The sequence below is a fragment of the Lycium ferocissimum genome, chromosome 6 (assembly GCF_029784015.1).
Source record: "Lycium ferocissimum isolate CSIRO_LF1 chromosome 6, AGI_CSIRO_Lferr_CH_V1, whole genome shotgun sequence".
Taxonomy (NCBI): domain Eukaryota; kingdom Viridiplantae; phylum Streptophyta; class Magnoliopsida; order Solanales; family Solanaceae; genus Lycium; species Lycium ferocissimum.
In genome coordinates this window covers 1,748,567-1,776,407 of record NC_081347.1, presented here as the reverse complement: position 1 = coordinate 1,776,407, position 27,841 = coordinate 1,748,567, and the positions used below count along the sequence as shown (strand labels likewise).

Below are 27,841 nucleotides of genomic sequence, written 5' to 3'. Positions count from 1 at the left end.
AATTTATGTGAACCTATTTTCTTTTTAATTCGTGTCAAAATAAATGACCTCTTTCCTGATTTGAAAATAAATTCACTTAATGAAATGATTTACAGCCACACAAATATTCAAGACTTATTTTGAATCACAAGTTTTAAAAGTCTTCACTCTTTCTTAAATGTCGTGCCCATTCAAATAGATTCACATAAATTGAAACGGAGGAAGTATTTGATAATAATTTTTTTATTGCTATAAATTAATTATTATTACAAAAAGTATTTTTGGCAATAATTTTTTTTACTGGATAAACTTTTCCCAACGGTAATTATTGCAACAATTTTTTTTATTATTGCCAAAAATACTTTTTACAATAATAATCAATATTATGACAATAAAATTAAATTCTTTAGCAATAAAAAAATTTATTTGATAATAATAAAATTAAATTATTTTTGAATATTAAATTTTTTATTGTCATTTGTATACTTTCTGTCCTTTTAGTTCCAAGAGTTTCCCATTATAAGGGCAATGATCACAAAAAACATATATAGCTGTTCCACTCATAGTCTTATATTCTACACCAAAAACAAATCAACAGTACATATCAAATAAGGATCTCCCACTTATAGATGGATTTGAAGATTCAAGATCATGAGAAACTACTCCCTATCAAAGTTGAAGTTGAATCACTAGAAAATGATCAAGATTCCATCTCCAAGGAAGAAAAACACTATATAGGTGTCCGAAAAAGGCCATGGGGAAAATATGCAGCTGAAATTAGGGATTCAACAAGGAATGGAAGAAGGGTTTGGCTTGGAACTTTCGACACTGCTGAAGAAGCTGCTTTGACCTATGACCAAGCCGCGTTTTGCACAAGAGGTCCTTCAACTTGCCTGAACTTCTCTGTGGAAAAAGTGCGTGAATCACTAACAAAAATGGAATGTAACAACCTTAAAGATGGGTTGTTGCTAGCCCTAAAAGAGAAACACAAGAAGAGAAGTAGTACTTCAAGAAAAAAGAAACAAGTGAATAGTATTAAAGAAGAAGAGAATGTGTTAATATTTGAAGATTTAGGTCCTGATTTATTAGATGAACTCTTATCTGAGTACACCTCTTGTTCAAATTAGTCTACAGTTTTCCACATCTGTAAGTAAATCTTGTATTTCTTTGTTCATGGTTTAATTCTATATTGTTCGAACTATCCAAAATGTTGCCACACCTGTACCGTCGGATGCTCCAAGCACTGCTTTTGGAGGATTCGACACGCATGTGACGCATTTTTATAAGTCCGAGCAAAATAGGTTTAATTGACCATTCTTTTTTATTTGGTCCTTTTTTTCTGGTCAATGTACTGTTTCCTTTTTTTTAGTTAATGCAAAGGATTCAAAATCCTATAATTCACAAACTTTGATTGAAGCTGAGGTTGAAAAAATGCCTTTGAAAGTAACTAGATCGTGTTTGAACAAAAATTTCACATGAAAAAAAAAAAATCTTAATGTTCTGTAAGGGGAACACCCTTATTTTACCTGACATACGAATCAAACAAGTTTTCCAATATTTCATCAGTATTTCAGATATTGAATTTCAGTATATATTTGCAAATAATAATGTCCAAACCATTATTAATTTCATTATTTGTGAATAATGATGTCCAAAACCATTATTAATTTCATTATTTGCGGGTAATGATGTCCAAACCCATTATTTCTAGATACTAAACTTCAGTATTTGCAAATAATGGAATTTTTTTTTTTTTTTTTTTTTTTTTTTTTAGTTAAGGTGTACTTTTTATTGATAAAATAAGAAGTAATATTATTTGTTTTCAAACATCTTAATTCTTCTGCTTCTCCGGATATTCTTCATCTTGATTGTTTATCAGATATGATGTGTTAAATTTAAGTTGTTTTGGTGTCCATTTTCTTACTTTCTATTCTTTAGTTTCCATTGATTTCTTAATTTTAAAAGAAAAAAAAAATTAGACACACTTCATTTTCTATAAAGTTTTGACGTCTTACTGTTTTTGTGACACAAATTTAGATATTACTGACGTATTGTAATTACATGTAGAAAGATTTTGATCTCCAGGAATTAGAAAGTCATTATCATCTACTTTAACTTGAGGCTCCCACATACTCAAGTACTTCAACCACTAATTAGTATTAACTTTTTTAAAAGAAGCTTTAGCATAACATATGTTAGTTTAATTTTAGAAAATTGTCTTGTCTTTGGTCAAGGATGGTCCTTGAATAGGTCTATCATAGACACTTTGACATGATTAGATCACTAAAACATAAGTACATGTAACTAGCCATAATTATAGTTACCTTTGGTGCAAGGGTTTAATTGAATTTAATTCGCCGAAAATGATATTGAATGATATATTGCTAATTTCTTAAATTTAGTCTTAAATTTGCATAATTATTATTTCTATTGAGGTCCTACAAATTCAATGAGTTTTATTTTGGTACTGTTTAAATCGTTGATCATTCTATGCATTTGATTGATCCCGTGTTATGAATTCAGTTCAAGGATAGAAGATTCCAACCATAATTCGATAATGTGTTAATTTATTTGTTGTACGTTCGTAGAGGAAATGAGTTGTTATCTTCTTATATATGGGCAACTTTCAATTCATGAGCTAGTTTTGAAATTACTAGTTTTGAAATTAAGTTTGGCACAATGTTTAGTTCTTATTATAGTATCAGAGTCATTCCTTTTCTATTTCTTAGTTATTTATTATGTGTTGGGCCCCAGTGTTATGTTGTCCACGCTCCAGATGTTAAGCCTTGAGCGTGTCAGGATGTGTGCACAAATTGGTGGGGGAAATGGATCGTTATCTCCTTACATGGTCTCAGGCAATCATAATCCTTTAAGCTAGCTTTTGGGTTGAGCTAGGTCCGACCGTTCATTTCTTCATGGAATCAGTCCATCAGACTCACACATATTGGTGGAGCTTATATGATCTCCTACAATCATATAACCTTTTAAGCTAATTTTTAGAATTGAATTATGTCTAGCGTTCATTTTTTATTAGTATGGGATGCTATTTTGTGCCTAGTTAGTTTTTCTTTCTCTATTGTGTTTTGAGCTTTCATGGTTAAGACAGCACATATTATGTGATACCATAATACTTCTTTTAATTATGTGTACATACTAACAGATGCAAAGCTATAATTTTGAGTTTGTGAGTTCTGGACTGGAAAAATTTAATGCAATTTAGTGTGTTTTTAGTAATTTATTTATACATATAATGTGGATATTTAAATAAAAAAACAGAGTGTGAGCCAAAGTTACTGAAGTCTATTGGATATGTAGGTGAAACTCTAGCTACGCCCTTATATATTAATCAACTACTCTCCAATATTCTAATTTGATGCAAGAAAATCTAAATTTTGGGTAGTAATGTTACTCTATTTAAATTCATTTCATTTCCACACTAGTAATTATTATTTTTATTCCGAAAGTCTGTATAACTTTAAATCATTTCTAAAATTATAAAGAAATATATCAACTACCATAAAGTAATACTACTAATTAATTGGGAGTAACTAATAACAGGGAATTTGACGGAGAAGAAACTTAAGTTCCAAGAAATAACCACCATTATTCCTTATATTCAAAGCTGTTAACACCCGCCAAAACTCATTTGCAACAAAAAAACGAACTTCTTTACATTTCAGTTCTTGAAAACTCTCTTCAATGGCAACACAAGAATCAGCAAGAAAACTATTTGGACCCGGTTCATACCCTCTTATAAACCTTCTAAATCATCTCCAAAGCGACGACGATAATCTTCGTAAACAAGCAGAAACTCTGTTCAATTACACCAAGAAAAACTACCCAAATGCTCTAGTTCAGAAACTTTTCGAAACAGTTCAACGTAGTACCCCGAAAACGAAGATTCCAGGTATTCGATGTTATGATGTTTTAAGTGATATTTTACCAACCCTTTGGATTTCTCTTTCGCCAACTACAAGAAATGATTTAAAGATTGGTTTGAATTACAAGGTTTGGCTTGAAACAGATTATGAAATGCTCAAGGCTTGTTGTTCTTGTGTATCGAGTTTAGCGTGTTTGCTTTTCAAGAAAAATGAATGGGATATTCTGTTTTACTTTATGTTTAGGAACTTGAGTTCGAATTCTTGGAATAGAAAGTTAGGTGCTTTGTTATTATGGAATGATTTGATACCTAAATGTCCTGAGGTTTTCGGAATTTATGTTGATGTTTTGATTGAGGGTTTTAGGGCATTAATGCCTACTGTATCGGAAGATCATCGATGTGGGGTTGCTGCTGCTAGAGCATCTGTGAAGTTGATGTTGTATTTCGCGACTCCTTCGAGTTATTCCAAGTTTTATGGTCTTTTAGGGCATGTTATAATGACCTTGTTTATGGCACTTGGTGAGGAGGTTCTTGTTTGTAGTCTTCTTGAAGATTTGATTGTTTTAGCTGGGGTGGAGACCGCGTTCTTTAAAGTTCAATTTGATGTTGTTTTCGAGTCTATGGTTAGGTTAGCTGCTAATTTGGACTTAGTGGAAAGTTTAAGGCAACTTGCTATAGAGTTTGTTGTTACTGTTGCTGAGGATAGGGAGAGTGGATGTGGGATGATGCAAACGGTTAATCAAGAACTTGTTACGAAATTGCTTCTTGTGTTGATTGATATGTTGGTGGATATTGATGATGACCCTTCTTGGGGAAATGCAGCTAGTGATGATGAAAATGAAGGGGAGTTTAGTTCATGTGGTTATGCTATGGAGAGATTGGATAGGCTAGCAATTGCATTAGGGGGAAATGTAATTGTGCCTAATTGCCCTTCGAGCTTGTTCAACTTGTTGCATAATGAAGATTGGCAAATTCGCCATGCTGCCGTTACTGCATTTGGGCTTATTTCAGAGGGATGCTCAAAGGTAATAGAAATATGCTCAAAGGATATGGAGCAGCTTGTCGAGGCTATTCTGAAACTAATCCAAGATACGCACCCTCGAGTGCGCTGGGCAACAATTCGCTCAATTGGTCAGCTATCAAAGTATTTGAGCCCGTATTTTCAAGAGCAATATCAGCAACAGCTCCTTCCAGCTTTGTTAGAAGTACTGGATGATTTTGATAATCCCAGGTTGCAGGTACTTCACATCCTTTGACCTTACCCAGAAAGACTTCTATTCGAGAATTTACAAATAGGCTTAACTTCAATGAATATTGCGCATCGATGTTTGATATCATCCTTGTATCCCCTAACATGTTTACTGTGTATATTAGCTCTAGGCACTTCATGTTTCACTGTTATATCATCTTGTTAATGACATATGACCAATGTATTAACTTATTGTTCTCAAATTAAGCAATTAGTGCGCTACCACCTGCTAATGCTTGGCTTGGCCTGATTTTACAGACAGTATAATTTACCTTTAGCTTTTAGCATCTGAACTATATGACTCATCAAACTCATCCATTGCAAGTACATATGGTTGGCTACTAATATTTTCTCTTCTGCATAGACACGTGCAACTTCAGCTCTACTTTTGTTCAGTCACAATTGCAGTGCAGATGTCTTGAAACCTTACCTGCACAAGATAGTGAGTAAATTAGTCGGGTTTCTACAGGTATATCACCTTTACCAATCTACAACGTAATTATTTGTCCATGTGTATAAAAGTAATAACATAATGCTTGAGCCTGATGTGTTTATGTCAGAGTAATGACATAAGCTTTTAACAGTGATATCTCTGATGTGATTCGAGTTTATCTTTAACAAATAACTCGCTGTATTCTAGAGAGGAATGACAATGATGAAGGAAGCAGCTCTGGAAACTTTAGCCTCTTTAGCTATTTCATCACAGGTACTTCATTTTTCGGGGTTTGAAAAAAGTATTTTTCTTTCAAAGTTCTGGTGTTCTAAACTTCATTTGCCTGGGATACTGCAGGAGGACTCTGCATACATATATGATTCTATAATGCCTTATCTGAAAATTATCTTGCTAACTGCTACTAAAGATACAAGTCCCATGCTCCTGGCCAAATCCTTGGAATGCCTTACCATGATAACAATGGCTGTTGGAAATCTAGCAATCCTTGATTATGTTGAAAAGGTGAATACAGTTTCTATCTTTTCATTTTCTTCAAGCAGGCATTATATACATGTGGACTGTTTCCTTGAGCTGTCGATTTTGCCAACAGAGTGAACTTTTTAGACTTTAAGTTAGACCAACATAGAGGTAACCATTACTTAAACCAATCAGTTCAGCAAAAATGAATTTATATATGATTAGAAATGAGGAAAATTCGACTTCCATTTGTTCCTACACCAACTTCTTTTAAAGACTGAGCTTCGATACAGTTCTTATAAAGAAGCTGAAAAAATACATGTCATACAGCATGAAACTATCAACATCACTTAAGTTTGGACACTGCATTGAAATGCCGTGTAATTTTAGGTCATTACTGCGCTCATTTCACTGCAAGAAACTGACATGGAGGTGGAAGATCCAATGAGGTGCCTCTTGTTACAAGTATGTTGATGCACTCTCAATTTTCTTTTCTTTTCTTTATCATTTTTGGCTAATTTACACCAGAGACATTATCGGTTTTGTACACTTGATTCTGTTGCAGGCATGGGGTAGACTATGCAAATGCTTAGGGGTGGGTTTCATTCCTTATCTGAGTATTGCCATGCCCATTGTGCTAAAATCTGCTACGCTGAAGAATTATATGAGTGTTTCTAATAATTCAGATACAGATGATTCTGATGATGAAAGGTTGGCTTTTCCTATAACACTTGTATAAAATTTCACTTGAAATGCATGTCATATGTATTAGTATATCAGTTGCTTAGCCGAAAGCATCTCTCAATGAGTTTACTGACATTTATTTATGTGTAATTCTCAAAAACATACTCCTAAGAAAGGTGCAGAGAGATCTCATTTTATTACAACAGGTTTTTGTCAGTCTAGTAAGTATCTCTAATGTTTCTCAGAGGAAAACTAGGATCAACATCCCAGAGCCAACTATAATTCGACATTTTCCATGGAAGAACTTTCATGTCTATATGAAGCTATCTTAGGATTTGGCCACTATTATGTGTGAAGGATGCGTTCATGTAGATGTAGATTCATGTAGGGAAAGATGCACAGTACTTAGAAATTAATATCTAGGAAAACTTTTAACAATGTGGTTTTGATTTGTTCAGAAGATGCATTTTTTTTTTTTTTGACAATGTCCCAACATTGATTCACATAGATAGTTTGAGAAATGTAGATTCCAGCAAGTAATAAGAGAAAAAAAGTCACTGAAATAAGCAACTTATTGTGGATGTTTTGAACTGACATATAAAAATTATCTGTAGCATGATTGATGTCACTACTGGGAACAAAAAGATGGGGATAAGAAGTGCACTTCTGGAAGAAAAAGCCTTGGCGTGTCATATGCTATGCTGCTTTGCAGCTGAGTTGAAAGAAGGGCTCCATTTGTGGGTTAATGAGGTCTGTCTAGAAATTTACAGGTCATAGCTAAATTTTTTTTAACAAGGCTTTACAAAGAAGCATGCAGATTTTTACCTGACTTGTGCTTTGTGCAGGTTGTTAGTGCTTTAGTTCCGAATCTTACCTTCAAATACAGCGAAGAAGTAAGAATGGCCGGCATTCCTGGTAAATTTCTACATGTGTCTTCTAATCATTCCTGTCGCATTATAAACCGAATCTGATGTTTGCTAAGTTGCATTTATTCCTTTTGTAGCAATGCCATTACTGTTAAATTCAGCTGCTTGTGCTATGGAGAAAGAGCTTCCTGTAACAGGTTGTGGCAAGTCCCCGGTTAAAAAGCTATCTGACACTATTATCACGGCTTTGCTTGATGCGTTAAAGGAGGTAATTAACCTAGTGCTTCAGCAAAAGTTTAATCAATATCATATTGATACGATCCTTTAAACAGTGCTATTTTTCCTTTAGGAGTCAAACATACAAATTCAAGCAAGATTGTTGGAGGCATTCAATGAAAGCATTCAGGTAAGTCATTTAGACACGGACTGTATTTTCAAAGATCCGTTTAGGACTGCATTCAGGTCAATCGCCTAGTTTAGTGATAAGGAAGCTATTGTTAGATTCATTGGTCACCAATACAAGCTGGTGTGACCTAGCTTTTCTTAATCCAATGATACATCACTCCATACTTACTGCTGATTATGTTCTGTTCCTTGCTCAGCTATGCTAAGCTTTTAGCATTAACTTTTTTCTCTTCTGTATAGTCCACGTGTCTTGTCGTTGTGATTATTTGACTGTGCACTAAAAAGTACTTACCCACAGATTCCGGGTTCACATATGAGTAAACACCAAGCTGAAAATTTTGTTGATGGCATATCAAAGGTTCTCTCAACTTGCTCATACCACAAAACAGAAAGAGAGAAAAGAGCTAAAGAACACGAAGATCTAAGGGAGCTGGAACTACTTAAGGAGGAAGCTGAGCAACACTTAACTATCTGTCGAAACGTTAGTGTTTTATCTCAACGCAGCCTCTAATATATATACTTATAAGGATCTTAGACTTACCTTCATCGGTTTCTTTGTTTTCCTGAACTCAGATTGGTATTTGCCTGGGAACTATGGTGAAAAAACTCAAGGCATCATTCTTGCCTCTTTTTGACAAGTTTTTGCCTTATCTATCACTTATGTGGGTAAGTTTTTCTCTCTCTATGATGTACGATATGTATAATTCAAGTCATGACACCTCTTACTGAAGCATCAAAAGTGACTCAATTGAGCTAAACTGCTAGTTAAACCAGTCTATTGAGAGATTTTTTTTATGGTTTGCTTGACCTTACACATCTCCTTTTTGCTTTAATCCTCTGTCAATTTCCCTTTACTTTTCCACATACTTCTGTACAGAGTAATGATAGAACAGCAGAAGAAAGAAGAATCATAGTGCACCTTTTCCGTGATATTGCTGAGCAGTGCCGAGAAGAAGCATTCAGGCAAGTCTTATGTGATTTTCAATGTCTTATTAGTCATGATAAGCACAATTAGCTTAGCTGAACTTCATTTTTGATTGTTTAAAAGCAGATACTATGAAGAGTGGATACCTCTCCTGCCTAAAGTTTACTATCATAAGAATCCAGATGTTCCACAGGTTCTATTTTCTCTACCTTTACAGTTGTTTCCGTAGTCAGTCTTTCGTATATCCTTCAAATCTGACGTTCTTTATTTTTTCAGATTGTGGGAACTGCAATTGGTATTTGTGCTGAATTCGGAGGAAAATTCCTTAAGCCTCATACTATAGGTAGCTTTGTGCATTATAATATGCTTAAGATATTTATTTTCTCCACTAGAAGCACTGACTTAGCTTTTTAATGTTGTTTGCAGTAATATTCAATCATATAAAAACTGTAATGGAGCATCCTAATGCAAAAAACCCGGTTAACATCATGGCTTATGAGGCTGCTGTTTCTACCTGTGGGAAGTTAAACCAGTATGTCTCCGAAGGCATCTACACCTATGAGGTTCTCTCTTACTACTCCTTCCTATATCATTCGCATAAATAACACATTCAGTTTGCTCTACAAGGATCTTTTCTTACCATCACACACCAGAACACATTCAGTTTGCTCTAAACCTTTTTTTAACAAGGATCTTTTGCTTAAAATAAGCCCAAAAAATAATTGAAATGAAAACTTCACACACCAGAACATATTAACACTCATCACAGACTTGTCGTTTACTGACTGGCATATTATAAACTTTCTCATCTTATTGGTTTACGGAACTATTTTACATTGCAGTTTATATTGCTTTGGCTTAGCCACTTACCAATAAGGTGTAATCTCGATGAGGCTAAAATCAGTCACGAACTGCTTTGTTCAATGATGGAAACGTAAGTATTCTCCGTAGGCTATAGCAATAAGTAATCAATGATTATCAAAACCTCAACATTTCTTATGGATTGCTTGCACTGTTCCTTGATCTTTCAGGTCAGAGCAGAAAGTTATTGGCCCTGATGGATCTTATATACCGACTATAATAACAATTTTTGCTGAGGTAGTTTTCCTTATCTGTACCCTGATGTGCAGTTCCATATATCAACTGAGATATCCTTCATTTCATAAGTTTGTCTTTATTTCTTTTCCTCTCTAGGTTTTATGGGCAGGGAACAACTTGGCCACAGAAGAAACTACGAGGCGAATTATCAATCTATTGAAGAAGTTCCAAAAGGAACTGCAGCCGCATGTCTTGTCCAACATACTTGAAACATTACCTTTACCACATCAAAACATGTTGCGCACTGTCCTGACCACCATATAAATTGTTTGTACATTCTTTGAGTAGATATACATGTACAGAGCACAGAAGCAGCTAACAGGAAAAGTAGCAGACTCATACTTGTAGACACAGAAAGATTACTGTAACGAGTGTGATTGTATGCAAAGGATGAAGTAGGAGTGTGATTGTGAAGGGGATTTTTGTTACCAGATTGATGAAAATAAGATCTAAATATAGATGGAATATTTTCTTTCTGCTATATCTTGTGCTATACTTTGTTAAGTTTCTACAGCTATTTCTTAGTTACACTCTTAATTTAGGCAAAAGCTAGAAAACTCAAAAGTGAAAAGGAACAAAAGATGCAATCTATGAATTGTGCATAAGAGACATGACTTTAGACATGGCTATTTAACTTGTCATCATATCAAATTAGGAACACACAATCAATAACAGCACAATGAGACAAAGAAACGGCTAGTCTCTCTGGGGACATTCGACAAAATTGAAACGAGACAATAAAATGATAGAAGTTAAGACAAATGTGAAATTACAATATGTGGCCTTTGGTCAATGAAAAACGTTGACTTGGAGAAAATGTTACTATTGTGTAGACCATATCCTCTTTAGGTGAAAAGTGTAACCTTTGATCAAAAGTTGCACTTTCTGAATCTCCAATATCTTCATTCATCACTTCATTAATTGCTAACATCACTTCATTAATTGCTAAATCACATTGGCTCATTGATGCAAGAGTATTTATTAATATCAAAGTCGCTCGATCACAAAGCGCGGCAACTCCAAAACTAATAAATGCAAGATCTCGTATCTTCTAAGTTCAAAATTAAACTTATTATGTAAGCATTGCATGGTGCTTTAATAATATGCTAGCAATTTTCAGCTTAAAAAGATCGGTGGTATATGTAGATAACAACAACAACTCAGTTGTAATCCGCAATGTTGTGGTCCTGGGAGATATAGGTGCAGACTAACCTCAATCTTTTGAATGAGAGGTCATTGCTCCGATGTAGATCTACCACGGCTCAAAAAGAAACATAGTCAATGCTGTGGTATATGTAGATCTAAGATTATATCACATGGAATTAAAGAGTACAAAATGCATTAAAATCTCAGTGTTTGTTGAACCGTGCCGCAATGTTGGGAGCAAATGCATGAATGCAGCTCGGTGCACTAATAGAATGCAATACAAGTCATTGTTTTTGCATTTTTATTTTTCTGCTTGTGTTCCGTACCATATTGTGGTTCGACATATTCTAACTTGAGCCATATGAGGCCTATTAAAGCGTAAGCTAGCTATCCCTAGGACCTACTCCCTACCAAATTTTCTAAATCGAAGAAGAGACCGCACAAGTAACCTGCTAAGGATCTCCATAAGTATTTCCTCTTGGAAGTGAATTTCCTGATTAACAACATCCATCAGCTTTGTATTATTATTTGACGGCTTCACAACCTTTTTCCCTTCAATTAAAGATTTGCCGTTAGTTCCATTCATGTAGACAATAGCAATGCAAGAGTGCAGCGGAGGCAAGCAAATCTATCAAATCTATCATAATGGTAATTTACTTTTCCCATTAGGACAATACAACCCTCTACTATTTGCGCTGATTTTAGTTTCTTAACTTAAAAAAAAAAAAAAAAAATTGCTTGTTCAAAAACATGGAACAAGTCAAACTCAACACCTAATTACTATATTTAGTTAAATGAAATTTTGGAAATCATAGCAAAAGAAAGATGAGTATGATTTTTAAACGGTAATTGTGTTGCGTAAATTGTGACGATTTGGATCAAAATCCTTAAAAGGAAAAGGAAAAAAGAAAAAGGAAAAGGGGACTACAAGCCTTTGACTTCAAAAAAAAAAAAGGAGGGCTAGACAAAACCCGTGACCAAAATATATAGTGCCTTTAACATATTTGACCTGCGGTCAAAACTATTACAGTCACTAGTCAAATATACACTGATTATGTATAAAATATGTATATTCTATATTAACATAAAAAAAAAAAAAAAATTCGGTTACCATTTTAAGAGCGTTTATATTATGTAAAAATCTCGAATATTAAATTATATAACCACGGTTGGTTAGCCACAATAATCATCGCTTAATTCGGGCGTGGCGAGAAAGTTAATTATCGAGCGCGATAACTTTATGTTGTCTATTTAGCCACAATTGATCATTACTAGTGGAGTACTCCCTCCGTCTCAAATTATATGTCGTATTTTTTAAAAACGGTTGTCTCAAATTATTTGTCATTTTAAAAGTTGAAGACAAAACTCATCATTCATTTCTCATTATACCCTTAATGATATTAATATTTTCTTAAAGGGTGTGTAAGAGAAAAAACACGGCAGATAATTTGAGACGGAATAAGAAATATTTTCCCGCATTTTTCTGATACCCACAGATACTTAAGAGAACAACGAGATATAGTTTTACTTGATCCACACAATATATTTGAATTATCTTTTGTGCGAATTTCAATAGCACTATTCTAGGGAACAAATTTGATCCCTGACGATATGAGAAACAATGCACTCTTTTCAATTTCCCACATTCACGACAAGCTATATAATAGGTAAAATAGACGAGGCCGGGTTAACCACTTTTTTCTACGCAATGAAATGGCTCATATTTTTTCTCTGTGAACATGAAATAAGCAAGCTGACACCTTTGGCAAATAAAGTTTGAAACTTAAGAACTGGAGTGCAATAGATAAATGAAACTAATAGGAATATGAGGTTGTTACATGATAACTGAAAGAAAAACAAGAAGTGTCTAGATCATAGATAAGAAACTAATAACTATGTGATTTGGAGAGATCAAGCTTTCCGTAAAAGCGATTCCATTCTGAATGCCACCTCGAGGCCATACTACAAAAAGATGTCCTAAATGCATTCCCACGACCTTGAAAACGAATGCACCAGAATAGCACTTCACCTATGTTTAGGTTGGACATTATAAATCTAGGGATCTTCTAGAATAAACAATGCATTCCAAAATTCCTTGCCACCATAGTGTTTCAATACCCACAGCTTAAAAATTTCCTTTCCCAGACAAGTAGAAGCAGAATGAACACAAATGCATTCCAATAATGGAACGCCAATAGAGATGTTGCCCCTCAAGCATAATATTTGTTCTGGCAACGGTATCTCTCCGTACGCTTCATTTGAGATGCTAAGTGAAACCATAGAACAATTTCCAAAAATACCGATCCGATGAAATACCTCATGTACAAATGCCAAAGAATCCATACCAAACAACACATTGGATTTGCCATGAGGATGTTTATCAGTCACTTTTAACGGGAGAATTTCACTAGGGACTTCGCAACCATCTATGTCAGTGCGAACTTTAAGGATCATATAGTCACCAGTAGTTGAGTCATAACCCAATCCCAAATAAGAATCTCCCTTCAGTGGAAATTTTGGATCACGAAGTACTATTGATTCTCTTTGTCGAGGGGTTCCATAGCAAAAGAATGGAGTGTTTATCATTAATATTTTCAATAACATGGATAATCAAGCCATCGCAACAACAATGGAGTGCATAATGCCATGGTTTAGAGCTTAAAGGGCAATTAAGTTCTTGTACATCCTCAACCAGTTGAATTGACAATAAATGACAAGAATACATGGAATATATACCATCCTTAGGGCAATACTAGCAAATAAGAAAATTTTAGGAATTTTGGTTATTCTTGGCATGACTAAGATGCTTCTTCTTAAAATAAGGATCAGAGCTTAATGCCTTCCAATATTTTGATACACATTCAAATTGAAGAAGGGGCCGCAAGGGTAGCCTGGTGAGGAAATCCATAAGTATTTTCTCTTGGAAGTGAATTGCCTGATCAACAACATCCATCAGGTTTGTACTATTTCAAGGCTTCACAACTCTTTCCCCTGCAATTAATTACAACTGTACAACCATCTAATGTTTGCGGTGATTTCGGTCAAATATTTATTTGACTCTTTAATAGTAAATAACGATAACGAATGTTAACTGCGGTATTATCGACCACGCTAACCTTATGTTAGCCTCGGTTAACTGTCTTTTTGGCCACAATTGATCATTACTAGAAAAATATTTTCCAGCATTTTCATGGTATTTATACATAATGAAGAGGCGAAGGACTTCACCTATTACCCACTCTTATGACGTACATGTATCTTGAAAAAGAACAATGAGACTAGCTAGAGATATAGTTTACTTACCTAGTATATTCCCACGAGTGGTCTGCTATCAATTTTTTGTCCCTTCCAGCAAAAAAGTGGACTCTTCACGTCATATGGCATTAGAACAACAACACACCCAGTATATTCCACAAGTGGAGTCTGGGGAGGGTGGGTATACACAGACGTTACCCCTACCTTTGTGGGCTAGGGAGGTTGTTTCCAATAGACCGTCGCCTCAAGAAAATCATTTTCAGGAAAAATTGTTTCAAAGAAATGTAATAGTAAAAGCTATGATAAAAGAATTGAAGGAGGAAAAGTACTGACAGTACAAATAATTAAAGATAACCAAACTAAAACAAAACGTAGTAATAGAATCGGAGGATAAATTACAACAACAACAACAACAACAACAACAACATAATACCCAGTGTAATCCCACAAGTGGGGTCTGGGGAGGGTAAGATGTACGCAGACCTTACCTCTACCTTTGCAGGGTAGACAGGTTGTTCCCGATAGACCCAATCGGAGTATAAGTTAATGCTACTATAATAGTAATACCACTGGTAAGGGAATAGATAAATGCTCCAGATTGCCATCATATGGAATTGTACTCCAAAAATATTCAAAAACACTCTCCAGATCTTCCAGGTAAGCAGTATGTTTCTCAGACAAAAAAACATCTTTGGTAAATACATCTTGAAACTTAAAACTGGTGAGCAATAGATAAACTAATAAGAATAAGAGGTTGTAACATGATAACTTGAAAAATGGAAAAGAAAAAGTGCATCGAGCATACATGAGAAACTAATAAGCAAGTGATTTCGGAGAGATCAAGCTTTCTGTAAAAGCGTATCCAACCTGAGAGGCAGATTGAGGCCATGATACAAATGGTCCGCTGGGTGTCCTAAAGGCCCGCCCAGGACTTTCAACAATCATGCAAAGGAATAAGATTTCACCATTCGCAAACCTATATTTCGATACGACACTAATAACCAAAGGATCTTCTATAGCAAACAATGGAATCCAAGATTCCTTGATAGCATACTCTTTCAATGCCCATAACTTAAAAGTATTCCTCCCCGGATGATAATTATTAGAATGAATACAAAGCATTCCTTCCAACGCTGAAACGCCAAACTTGGTGCAGCCCCTCAAGCTTAACATTTCCTCCGGGAAGGGTATCTCTCCGTACAGTTCATTTGAAATACTAAATGAAACCACCACAAAATAGCTTTCTCTTGAACAACCGACCCAATGAAATGCCGCATGTACAAATGCCAAAAAAGTCATAGCAAACAACTCGTTGGAAAATCCATGAGGATGTTTATCAATTCTTCTCCAGGAGCCACCTTAACGTGAGAATTTCAGTAGGTATCGAGCTAAAACTATCTAAGTCCTGGCCCACATGAAGGATCTTATACTCACCACTGGTTGAGTCATAACCCACTCCAAAACGAGAACCACCATTTGGCTCAAATTCTTGAACGGGAAGTAGTATTGATTCTCTTGTGGAGGGGTTCCACAACAAAAGAGTGGGTCGGTAACTATTCAAATCATCCAGAACCTCAACAACAACAAATCCATCGTAATAGCAATGGATTTTGAATACGGTTGGTTTAAGGCTTAAAGGGCTATCGAGTTTTTGCACATCCTGAACCAGTTGAGGAGACGACAAAGGACAACAATATAGGGAATATAGTCTATCCTGAAGAGACCTTTGGCTAATCTTTTGGGAATCTTGGCCATTCTTGGTACAATTGAGGTGCTTCATCTTAAAGTAAGGATCAGAGATTAATGCCTCCCAAAATTTGGAAACACATTTGAATCGAAGTAGAGACCGCACGGTAACCGCCGAGGATCTCCATAATTACTTTCTCTTTCAAGTGTATTGTCGTGGCCTAAATAGGACAAGAAAGAGCGAGCGATCGACAATTGTGTCAAAGTATTAAGACATTTCAACCAAGAAAGATAAACCTGGAATTGCTTTTTGATTATTACTACTAATAAATTTGAATACTGAAATTACTGTCAACAGACATAGCCATACCTAGAAGAAATTGAACCAAAAACAATGAGACTAAATTATTATTATTATTATAAGTAGGTAACACCCACCACCTGATCAACACAACTTACGCTCCTCCGATCAACCAAATTTGATTTGGAGATGTGATTAAACTTTTGATTGCAAACAATAATTTGATTAGCCTTTTTTGTTTTCTTCTTCTGGTGTATCTTTGGAGCACAACAACGAGTGTGTCGTACTTAACCTCATTCTTCTTTCTCTGCCTCATCAATCAATCTTTTGCAAACGAAAAGGATTTCTCTATCCCTAATTTGCAGTTGGATGTGTAGTTGCTTAGGCCGACTTCGGCTCTGATTCTCCTTTGTATCTATATTATTATTATTGTTATAAAAATTAAAGGGAAAAAAGTGACTTGATCCCATTATAAAATAATAAAGCAAGCAAGCAAGAAGAATTATAGGGAAAAAAGTGACTTGATCCCAAAGTCACTAAACTTAATATTTTTCATAAAAATAGACATCCATAATAATAAATAATATTTATAACACTCCCCTTGGATGTCTATTTGATAGATAATGTGCCTCGTTAAAATCTTATTGGAAAAAATCCAGTGGAAAAAATTCTAATGAAGGAAAAAGAGTACACATTTCTAATAATACGCCATTTGGTTGCCTCATTAAAAACCTTATAAGGAAAAACCCAGTGGGACAAAAACCTTAAAAGGAAAAAAGAGTACAACGCGTATTAACTCCCCTTGATGAGAACTTCAATCCAAAAACTTGAATCTTCACATCTCAGTCTTGTGCATCATCTTCTCAAAAGTTTCAGTTGGTTGAGACTTGGTGAATAAATCAGTCATAGTATCGCTTGAGCAAATCTCTTGCACGTTGATATCACCATTCTTCTGGAGCTCGTGTGTGAAGAACAACTTTGGTGAAATATGCCTTGTGATTTTATGAATCCTCTCCTTAGTTGAGATATGTATCTTTGGTGCATCTTCGCCTTTTTGAATAGAGTTGTATTGTTAAAATCACTCCAAGTGCATTCCCGACTTGCTTTATGAATGTACGTTATCTTTATATGATTTGACTGTCATGTAGAACAACATTGTATGACTATAATTCCTCATAGTCATAGCAAAATATATAAATGCATCAATTGCATAAAGATATGACACTTCAGGACCCAAAAATTCTGCAAGTTTCTCATTTTAACTTCTTTTAGCAGATAATCTATTTCTTTTGAAAACTCTTCAAGAGTTTCAATAATTCTCAAGTAATCAACTTGCACCAACAATATGACAAATTTTGATTTTCATAAAGACGTAAGGATAGATAGAGTCATTTGTGCCCTTAGTCAGTAAATATTTATTAAGGTAATAAAATCGCCTTCACCTTGCTTAACTTAATTCGTATAAGAATTATGAACAAATTTCTACAATTTGTATATGCTTCAGGCATTTAAAATTCTTCAGGAATTTTCATATAATTTTGTCAAGTAATTCATATAGGCTATGACAACATCTATTTATATTTAAATATGTGACATCTTCTGGTGTCTGAACAACATGTCCAATAAGCTTTACACTTACCAAGATGCGTCATTTCACTTGATAATAATTTCTACGTTAACATGCTTTAATAGACGTAGAATTTAGATCCTCATAATCTTTTACAATATTGCTCTATATTGTACCAAAGATATCGTCGACGATGTGTCATTTGTATCAGTTCGCAATGTGACATAACTTATTGAGATCTCATTACTTTAATTATTTTTAGGTACCTAAACCTCTCATGAGGTTTCATGAAGTGTTATGTCATAGGCTCTTCAAGAGCACATTGCCTCCTTATAGTGTTCATTGATCATTTGCTCCTCTTTCTTTTTAATGTTTATTGCGATTGGAACCGGTTAGTCTATGACGCTTCATGCATGATGTAGACTCTGTCCTTCAGGGATATGAATTCAATAGGAGCACTTTGCAGCTGAAGTTAGAAATTAATTTTGGGTTAGCAAATGCTTCTAGCATGTGAGTTGAATTATCTTTTGAATGAGGATCATACTAATGATAACTCATAACATATTCCTCAGCTGCTTATTCCCCTCCCCCCCTTATGTTAGAAAAACTAACATATGTCCCATCTTCTTTGGGGGAATCCATCTTTATGCATCATGATAGATTAATTAATTATATACCACACATAAAAAACTGTAAGATGGAAATATCTGATTCCTAACCCTGAACCAATTGTGAGGGAGGAATTTATCATAATTTATTGGTCTGAAGCATACGAGTGATGTTGTATACAATCTATCATATCTCAGACCAGCACATAAAGCTTTGTTCTTATTAGCAATGGTTTAGCTAGTTATCGGAGGCATTCAATGTCAAACCAACTTTGATATAAACTAACATTAACAAGATGAATTATCTTGATTATATAATCTGAAAATTGTGCTCTCAACTCAATTATTTTGAGCAAATAACTTTGCATATGTCAAACTGCGGGTTGACAATAAATGCACATGTGACCGTCTTATCGATGCATCTATTTAAGACATCACATAAGAGGTGAACGGGCCCATATTCACCTTTTATATTTTTTTTCTTTTTAGAATTTGGGGAATTCAATCCCAATATTAGCCAGTATAATCAACTTATCATGAGAACAAGCAACAAAAATAATTTCTTGAATAATCTTCTAGTTCTTCAATACATGTCAAATATTAATCATCTTTGAATCGGGATGCCGAACAAGCCATGCCGACTAATAAAATTATCTGTAATAGTAAACTTTAAGTTTACCATGACATGCGTTATTTGTTTTAGTAAACTTCTGGTTTACTATGACATGAATTATTTTTTGTACCAATAAACTTCTGGTTTACCGTAACACGTGATTTCATCATGGTTATATTGTACTATACGTTGGAAAATAAGGCGTGTAACCTTTCACATAGATATTTATTACCCACCATGATTTTGTAGATATTTGATCATCCCATCATTAATAGCTACAATATGATAGTCATTTACTTTAGTAAACTTCGGGTTTACTATTTGTATTTCGATCATAACAACTTTGGAGATAGAATGAATACCGTAATTGTAACACCTCGTGCATTAGGGCTAAGATTTGTCTCATAAGACGGGGGTATAATGAACCCAATTTGAGTAGTGTATAAATGGTGTTTGAAACCCAATAAAGACATGAGAAGAGCCTTTGGGCAAAGCAAAGTTGAAAGCCACTCGGGGCATGTTTGCAAGTGAGTTTGTAGAAGGTCTTACTTTCAACGACCATAACCCCTTTATTAATTTGGAATTTGGGAAAACTTCCTCCTTGAAAGTTGTAGATCTTTGAAATACCTTTCCAACGGTATATTATGGAGGTCAAACGGACATCTGTACAAAAAGTTATACCCGTTTTACTAGAAAGTGTTCGTCGGTCTACGGTGGAAACATACGAACGAAGTAAAAAAATTATACGGTGGAACATACGTCCGTACAAATTATACGGGCCGTATATTTCAGCCGTATAATTGGTCCAATGTCCAAATCACTGGAATGGTTTTACGGTGTGATATACGGTCCGTACAAATTATACGGGACGTGAAATGGAGCGTAAAATGGGTTCGAAAGTAATTATAAAACTTCGTTTTAAGGCTTTTTTCACTTCATTCTTCACACCCCCAAGCCCTAGAACGACCTTATATTCTCTCCCATCATCAAGAACACCAAGGTAAGCATACTCTAATCATTCCAAGTCAATTCTAATATATATCCTTGTAATCTAAACAATAAATCATCATTCCTAGCCTAGGGTTTTCAAGAAAAACCCACCTCAAGGTTCAAGAATTCAAGATTTTGAAAATCGTCTTCAAAGTTAAAATCTTTGATTCAAGTTTTGGAGCGATTAAGGTATGTAGAACTTCCATCCACACGTGGGAACCTCTACGTTCTTCCCCATGCTCCGTTTCTTGATATCCATGAAGATCAAACCCTAGGGCATTAAACCCAACATATTGGTAGCCCATAGTTACGTATTTATGCATATGAATTTTTGGTATCTATATTCGTCATTGTATTCCTAATCTTCCATTATGGTTATTAGGAACCCTAGCTTAATCCATGAATCATGAATTCTTCCTCATGCATTCTCATTATGTTCATATGAAAGTTTATGATTTTATGCAAGTCACATGCATGTTTTCAAGACAACTACTTATATAATTATGAACTATTGTTATTACTTCATGAATCACGAACATGTTTGCAAGACTACAACAAGTTATCTTATGAAACCATGTTACAAGTTATTTCGTGAAATCATGATTACAAGTTATTTATAAGTTATTTCACGAAAATCATAGGCTTCTTAGCCAACTATATCATGTTCCATGTTTTGGGATTGCTTAGTTAACCGAAGGCTCGGATAGCTTGAAACTACGTTGCCACCGTAGGATAAGGGTTGTCGGCAAAGTAGCAGTAAACACCTTCATTATGCGGTTGGATCCTTACATGTATTATTACTTAAATCTCATATCCTAGCAAGGTGCGAGTGTTCTCCGGTAGGGCGCAAGTACCGATCATGTTGTCGGTTACAACTATAGCATTCCCCACGTTACAAGAAGTTTTATATACATGTACTTTCATTGAATTCGCTTTTCGGGCTTTACTCACGTTTCATGCTCATGTTACGTTTCATGCTCATGTTGTTACGTTCGGTTTCGGTTCATGTTCTATACCTATGTTGTGCCATGTTCTTCATTTCGGGTTTTACATACTAGTACTATTCACCATGTACTAACGTCCCTTTTGCCGGGGCCCGCACTTCACGGTGCAAATGGATTTTCGGTGAGCATACACCGCGCGAAGAGACCGGGACCCGCTAATCGGGCCATTGGTGAGCCCCACTCCTCTTGGGGTTCAACATGGAGTCTATATTTAGTATGCGCATTATGGTAGTCCAGGGCCATGTCTCGGGTAGTCGATAGTCGACATGTTTTAGAGGTTTCACAGACGAGACATTAGTTCACCTAGTCACCATGCTTTCATGTTTGCAGACTATTATGTTTCATGAATTTTCATGCTATGAGATAATTTCAAGACTTTATTCCGCAAATTATATTTTCATGATTTATTTAAATAGCATCATATAGTATATATTGTTTTGATGCCCATGTTGACAAACGAAGCCATGAGGTTCGCTCGGACACGCAAGCAAGGCCCGAGTGCCGTGTTACGCCCTGTGCCATGGTTCGGGGCGTGACAAAGCTTGGTATTAGAGCCCTGTTCGAAGTGTCTTTAGGGGTCTATGAAACCGTGTCCAGCGGGGTCACTTTTATATGTGTGAGGCCCCATGCATATAAACAAGGTTGACCACCAAGACATCCAGATTGTCTCACTTCTTTCATATTCTAGATCGTGCGGTTAGAGCAATACTTTTAGATGTCTTTCTAATTCGTGCGTGTACGTATTTTCGAGAAAATACTGCGAAAAGGAAATACACTAGAAAGGCTACGGCCACTAGCCAAGGGCTCGCGGAAGAACTCGGCGAAGAGACGGTTCCGACTCGGACGGCCCCAACCGCTCCTACCGTTACACCTCCTCCGATTCGGATGGGGATGTTAGGAGTGCTATCAATATGCTCACACTGGCGGGCGCGGCTCGGCCCAACGTCGGGGAGGCTGGGTCGAAGTTCGAGGAAATAATGGAGTATCTTTAGGACTAAGGATTTCCTCGGAATGAATCCCCCAGGTCTTCACGGGAACAAAAGACGAAGACCACCAGACTACACGATGCTCTTCGTAAAATCTTCGTGGATTATGACACGGTTACGGCCCAAGCGGCTACTTTTAGAGCTCGTCGGTACAGAGAGTTCTAACACATGGTATGAATCTTGGGAATTGTCCGCAGGTGAGGATGCGCCGATGCTACGTGGGATGCAGTTTGCAAGTGCATTTCTAGACCACTTCATGCCGGTGAGGTTGGGAAGCTAAGGGCCGAGCAATTACCGAGCAAAGCGAGCCATCGCGCATCAGGTTCGGGGACTACTATTGGAGTTTGTCGATGCGGCTAAGCATGCTTCAAATATGGTACCTGATATGAGGGCGAGAGTGAGAAAGGTTTGTTGGAGGACTTGATTCTCATTTGTATGATGGGGCCAACATTCCGCACAAAATGGAGGAATGACCATCTCGAGATGGTTGCTTTCGTACGGGGCAATGAGACAAGGCTAAAGGAGGAGGAAGCTTTGCAGAAAGAGAAAGACAAAGAGTTCAATAAGAGGGTCAAGTCTACCGGACAGTTCAGCGGGAATGGAAGTAGGAAATTCTTTAAGAACAGGTCGGCGGGGACTCGCTCCGTCCACGGCAAGTGCTCCGGTTTCCAAGTTCGGGAAAGATAGCGAGTCGGCGCGAATTTCCAAGTCGTCGAGCTCCCGTCTCGAGCCGGTGTGACTCAGAGTAACTTCACCAATCCGATTTATGCTAAGTGTGGGAAGAGGCATCTTGGGAGAATGCGCTCCGGATCGAATATTTGCTACGGGTGTGGTCGGCGGGCCATATTCGGCAAATGCCCTTCGATCGGACGGGCATAGTGAGGTAATCGGACTCGGTCCCGATAAATTCGTCAGTTCCTCATAATAACCAGACTCAGACAGGACGTGCACCAGCTAGATCCGGCGACACAAACGGTGGCCCAAATTATTTGTATGCTTTGACCGGGCGTCAGGATATCGATGCCCGTACTGATGTTGTCACAGGTATACTCACCGTTTTCAGTTTCGATATTTATGCTCTCATGGACCCTGGATCCACCCTATCCTATGTCACCCCTTATGTTGCTAGGAAATTTGGTATTGAACACGAAAAGCTAAAGGAACCTTTTGAGGTATCAACTCCAATTGGGTAGTCATCCGCAGAAACGTGTCTATAAGGTCGGGTCATCCGAGCAGTTCTATCATCATGTTGTTCAGGCTGACCTATGTGAGTTAGAAATGGTAGATTTTGATGTAATCATGGGCACGGGTCGGTTATATTCATGTTATGCGTCGATTGATTGTAGAACCAAAGCCGTAAATTTCAAGTTTCCTAATGAGCCGCTTAGAGTGGAAGGGCGATCCGGTAAGCCTTTAAGGGTAGGTTTATCTCTTACCTTAAGGCAAGAAAAATGGTGTCTAAAGGTTATATCTATCATCTCGTTCGGTCGGTGGATCCGGTTTCCCGCACCCCTAACTCTTGATCGATCTCGTTGTTAATGAGTTTCAGTCTTTCCCGAGGATCTTCCCGGAATCCCTCCCGATAGGGAAATTGATTCGCAATTGACCTACTCCAGTACGAAACCTATATCTATTCCACCTTATAGGATGGCTCCGGGCCCGAAGCTCAATTGGATCTTTACGAGCTCAAGGCTCAACTCAAAGATCTTCTGAACAAGGGTTTTATCCGACCCGGTGTCTCCTATGGGTGCTCCCATCCTTTTGTGCGCGCAAGAAAGATGGTTCTTTGCGTATGTGCATTGACTATCGCCAACTCAATAAAGTCACGGTCAAGAACAAATACCCTCTTCCACGAATAGATGACTTATTCGATCGACTTGGTGCCCAATGTTACTCCAAGATAGATCTCCTGGTCGAGTTACCATCGGTACCCAAGGTTGGAGACAAGATATTCCTAACGACCTTTAGAACCGTGATATGGTCATTTCGAACTCGTGTCATGTCCTTCGGTTTGACTCAATGCCACGGCGTAGCATTTATGGACCTCGTGAATAGAGTCTTGAAGCCATATCTCGACTTCTTTGTCATTGTCTTCATAGATGATATCCTCATTTACTCCCGTAGTGGTCGAGCATACGGTGAACACCTTCGTATAGTTCTTGATTCTCAAGGACGCAAGTTATATGCAAAATTCTCTAAGTGTGAATTTTGGCTCAAGTCGATAGCCTTCTTAGGTCATGTGATTTCGGGTGAGGGTGTTCGGTGTTGACTCTCGAAGATTCGGCGCCGTTAAGAATTGGCCCGGACCCGCATCGATTTATATATCCGCGGTTTCTTGGGTCTAGCCGGGCTATTATCGACGTTTCGTGAGGGGTTTTCGTCTATTTCAGCACCATTGACCAAGTTGATGAAGAGGAAGCTAAATTTCGGTGGTCGGATGCTTTGTGAGCTAGCGGTTTCGAGGAATTGAAAACGAGATTGACTTCTGCGCCGCTTTGACTCTACCGCAGGGAATCGAAGGGTTCGTGGTTTATTGTGATGCTTCAGAGTTGGTCTCGAATGAGTCTTAATGCAGCATGGTAAGGTTGTAGCTTATGCATCTCGATAGCTCAAGGTTCATGAAAATAATTATCCGACTCATGACCTGGAGTTGGCATTTGTAGTTTTTTAAAATTAAGATATGGCGTCATTATTTGTATAGAGTGCATGTTGATATTTTCACAGATCATAAAAGCCTGCAATATATCTTCAAGCAAATGGAGCTGAATCTTAGGCAGAGGAGATGGCTTGAATTGCTTAAGGATTATGATGCGGATATCCTCTATCATCCGAGGAAAGCGAATGTTGTAGCCGATGCTCTTAGTCGGCATTCCATGGGAAGTTTAGCCCACGTGGATGTAGATAAAGAGAGTTATGACAAAGGAAGTTCATCGTTTAGCCAATCTTGGAGTTCGACTTTTGGACTCGAGGGATGGTGGCGTGGTTGTTCGAAATGAGCTCTTTCCTCTTTAGTTGTTGAAGTCAAGGAGAAACGGTTTAATGATCACTGCGTGAGAAAGAGGGGATTCACAAACACAAGACGACGACTTTTGAACAAGGGAGATGATGGTACCTCGAGTACCGAGGTAGATTGTGTGTTCCAGATGTAGATGGGCTCAGAGAGCGAATCATGTCGGAAGCTCACAATTCCAGGTATTCCATTCACCCAGGTTCTACTAAGATGTACCATGATCTTAAGGAGATTTATTGGTGGAATGACATGAAGAAGAATGTAGCAGACTTTGTAGCTAAGTGTCCGAATTGTCGATGAGTGAAAGGCGAACACCGAGAGGCCAGGTGGCTTGGCTCGGAATATCGATATTCCGGCTGGAAATGGAAATGATCAATATGGACTTTGTATCGAGTCTACCTCGTTCAGCTAGGAGACATGACTCTATTTGGGTGATCGTTGACAGGCTTACTAAGTCAGCGCACTTTTTGCCAGTCAAGACCACAGATTCAGCAGAAGATTATGCCAAGCTGTATGTTAATGAGATTGTCAGATTGCATGGGACACCAGTGTCCATTATTTCAGATCGTGGTGCTCAGTTTACGGCGAACTAAAATCCTTTCGAAGGAATTTGGGTACCAAGGTGAACCTTAGCACGGCTTTTCATCCGCAAACGGATGGACGGGCGGAGAGCGTACTATTCGGACTGCGGAAGACATGTTGAGAGCATGCGTCTTAGATTTCAAGGTAATTGGGATGATCACACCCCGCACTCTCCTTCAGTTTTCCTATATATGACTATCATGCTAGTATTGGGATGGCACCGTTTGAAGCTACTATGGGCGAAGGTGTAGGTCACCAATTGGTTGGTTCGAAGTTGGTGAAGCACAATTGTTAGGACCCCGGATTTGGTTTTCAAGCTATGGAGAAAGTCAGAAGTTAATACAAAGAGCGTTTGAAAACGGCTCGGAGTAAAGCCGAAGTCTTACACGGATGTGAGGCGAAGGGACTTAGAATTTTTCAGTTGATGATTGGGTGTTCTAAAAGTCTCACCCATGAAGGGTGTTATGAGATTTGGCAAGAAAGGCAAACTCGGTCCCGGATATATTGGACCTTATAGTACCAGAAGGGTTGGTCTAGTAGCCTATGAACTTGAGTTGCCACAGATTTGGCTGCTGGACATCCCGTGTTTCATGTGTCCATGTTGAGGAAGTGTGTAGGGGACCCGTCGTTGGTTGTTCTGTTGATACCATAACGATTAAGGATGGTTTGACTTATGAGGAGATCCCGTAGCCATTCTTGACCGTCGGATTGCAAGTTGAGAACTAAGGAAGTGGCCTCGGTGAGAGTCTTATGGAGGAGCGAGAAAGTTGAAGAGGCTACATGGGAAGCCGAAGACATGAAGTCTAGATATCCTCACTTGTTCGAAGAGCAAGCGAGATAGACTTCAAGGTAAATACCTTTAGTATTCATGTCATGTCCCTTATGTATTCATGCCTCACGTTTCACGTTCAAGTTCATGTATTCTCTATTCATGTCTCATGTCTTAGCACTCATGTTTTCATGAAACTATGTCATGTCAGTTTTCATTGTTCCATGTCATGTTTCTTCACGTTCATATATTGAGTTATGTCCGTAGCGCATTCTTAATCATGACCCATCATTCGAGGACGAATGATCCCAAGGGGGAGATATTGTAACACCTCGTGCATTCGGGCTAAGATTTGTCTCATAAGACGGGGGTATAATGAACCCAATTTGAGTAGTGTATAAATGGTGTTTGAAACCCAATAAAGACATGAGAAGAGCCTTTGGGCAAAGCAGTTGAAAGCCACTCTACGGGGCATGTTTGCAAGTGGGTTTGTAGAAGGTCTTACTTCCAATGACCATAACCTTTATTAATTTGGAATTTGGGAAAACTTCCTCCTTGAAAGTTGTAGATCTTTGAAATACCTTTCCAACGGTATATTATGGAGGTCAAACGGACATCTGTACAAAGTTATGCCCGTTTTACTAAAAAGTGTTAATGGAGTCTACGGTGGAAACATACGACCGTAAAAAAATTATACGGTGGAACATACGGTCCGTACAAATTATACGGGCCGTATATTTCACCCGTATAATTGGTCCGAAATGTCCAAATCACTGAATGGTTTTACGGTGTGATATACGGTCCGTACAAATTATACGGGACGTGAAATGGAGCGTAAATGGGTTCGAAAGTAATTATAAAACTTCGTTTTAGGCTTTTCACTTCATTCTTCACACCCCAAGCCCTAGAACGACCTTATATTCTCTCCATCATCAAGAACACCAAGGTAAGCATACTCTAATCATTCCAAGTCAATTCTAATATATATCCTTGTAATCTAAACAATAAATCATCGTTTCTAGCCTAGGGTTTTCAAGAAAACCCACCTCGAGGTTCAAGAATTCAAGATTTTGGAAATCGTCTTCAAAGTTAAAATCTTTGATTCAAGTTTTGGAGCGATTAAGGTATGTAGAACTTCCATCCCACCGTGGGAACCTGCGTTCTTCCCCGTACTCCGTTTCTTGATATCCATGAAGATCAAACCACAGGGCATTAAACCCGAACATATTGGTAGCCCATAGTTACGTATTTATGCATATGAATTTTTGGTATCTATATTCGTCATTGTATTCTAATCTTCCATTATGGTTATTAGGAACCCTAGCTTA

General features: G+C 37.3%; 2 protein-coding genes and 1 pseudogene across 2 annotated transcripts; 2 read left to right on the top strand and 1 right to left on the bottom strand.

The window, feature by feature from the left end:
• Window positions 1–489: 489 nt before the first annotated feature.
• Window positions 490–4,817, top strand: LOC132058845 (ethylene-responsive transcription factor 15-like). Its single transcript, XM_059451216.1, has 2 exons — window positions 490–1,125; window positions 4,682–4,817. The coding sequence occupies exon 1, from the start codon at window positions 609–611 to the stop codon at window positions 1,104–1,106; it is 498 nt and encodes a 165-aa protein (XP_059307199.1). The 5' UTR covers window positions 490–608; the 3' UTR covers window positions 1,107–1,125; window positions 4,682–4,817.
• On the top strand, window positions 3,573–10,477 carry LOC132058844 (uncharacterized). Its single transcript, XM_059451215.1, has 19 exons — window positions 3,573–5,097; window positions 5,473–5,577; window positions 5,749–5,814; window positions 5,899–6,063; window positions 6,409–6,483; window positions 6,584–6,729; window positions 7,317–7,452; window positions 7,548–7,617; window positions 7,706–7,836; window positions 7,918–7,974; window positions 8,272–8,454; window positions 8,547–8,639; window positions 8,851–8,936; window positions 9,025–9,091; window positions 9,175–9,241; window positions 9,325–9,461; window positions 9,741–9,832; window positions 9,930–9,996; window positions 10,093–10,477. The coding sequence occupies exons 1-19, from the start codon at window positions 3,679–3,681 to the stop codon at window positions 10,258–10,260; spliced, it is 3,330 nt and encodes a 1,109-aa protein (XP_059307198.1). The 5' UTR covers window positions 3,573–3,678; the 3' UTR covers window positions 10,261–10,477.
• A 4,388-nt stretch (window positions 10,478–14,865) lies between these two features.
• LOC132060474 (F-box/kelch-repeat protein At3g23880-like) lies at window positions 14,866–17,291 on the bottom strand (annotated as a pseudogene).
• Window positions 17,292–27,841: the final 10,550 nt, after the last annotated feature.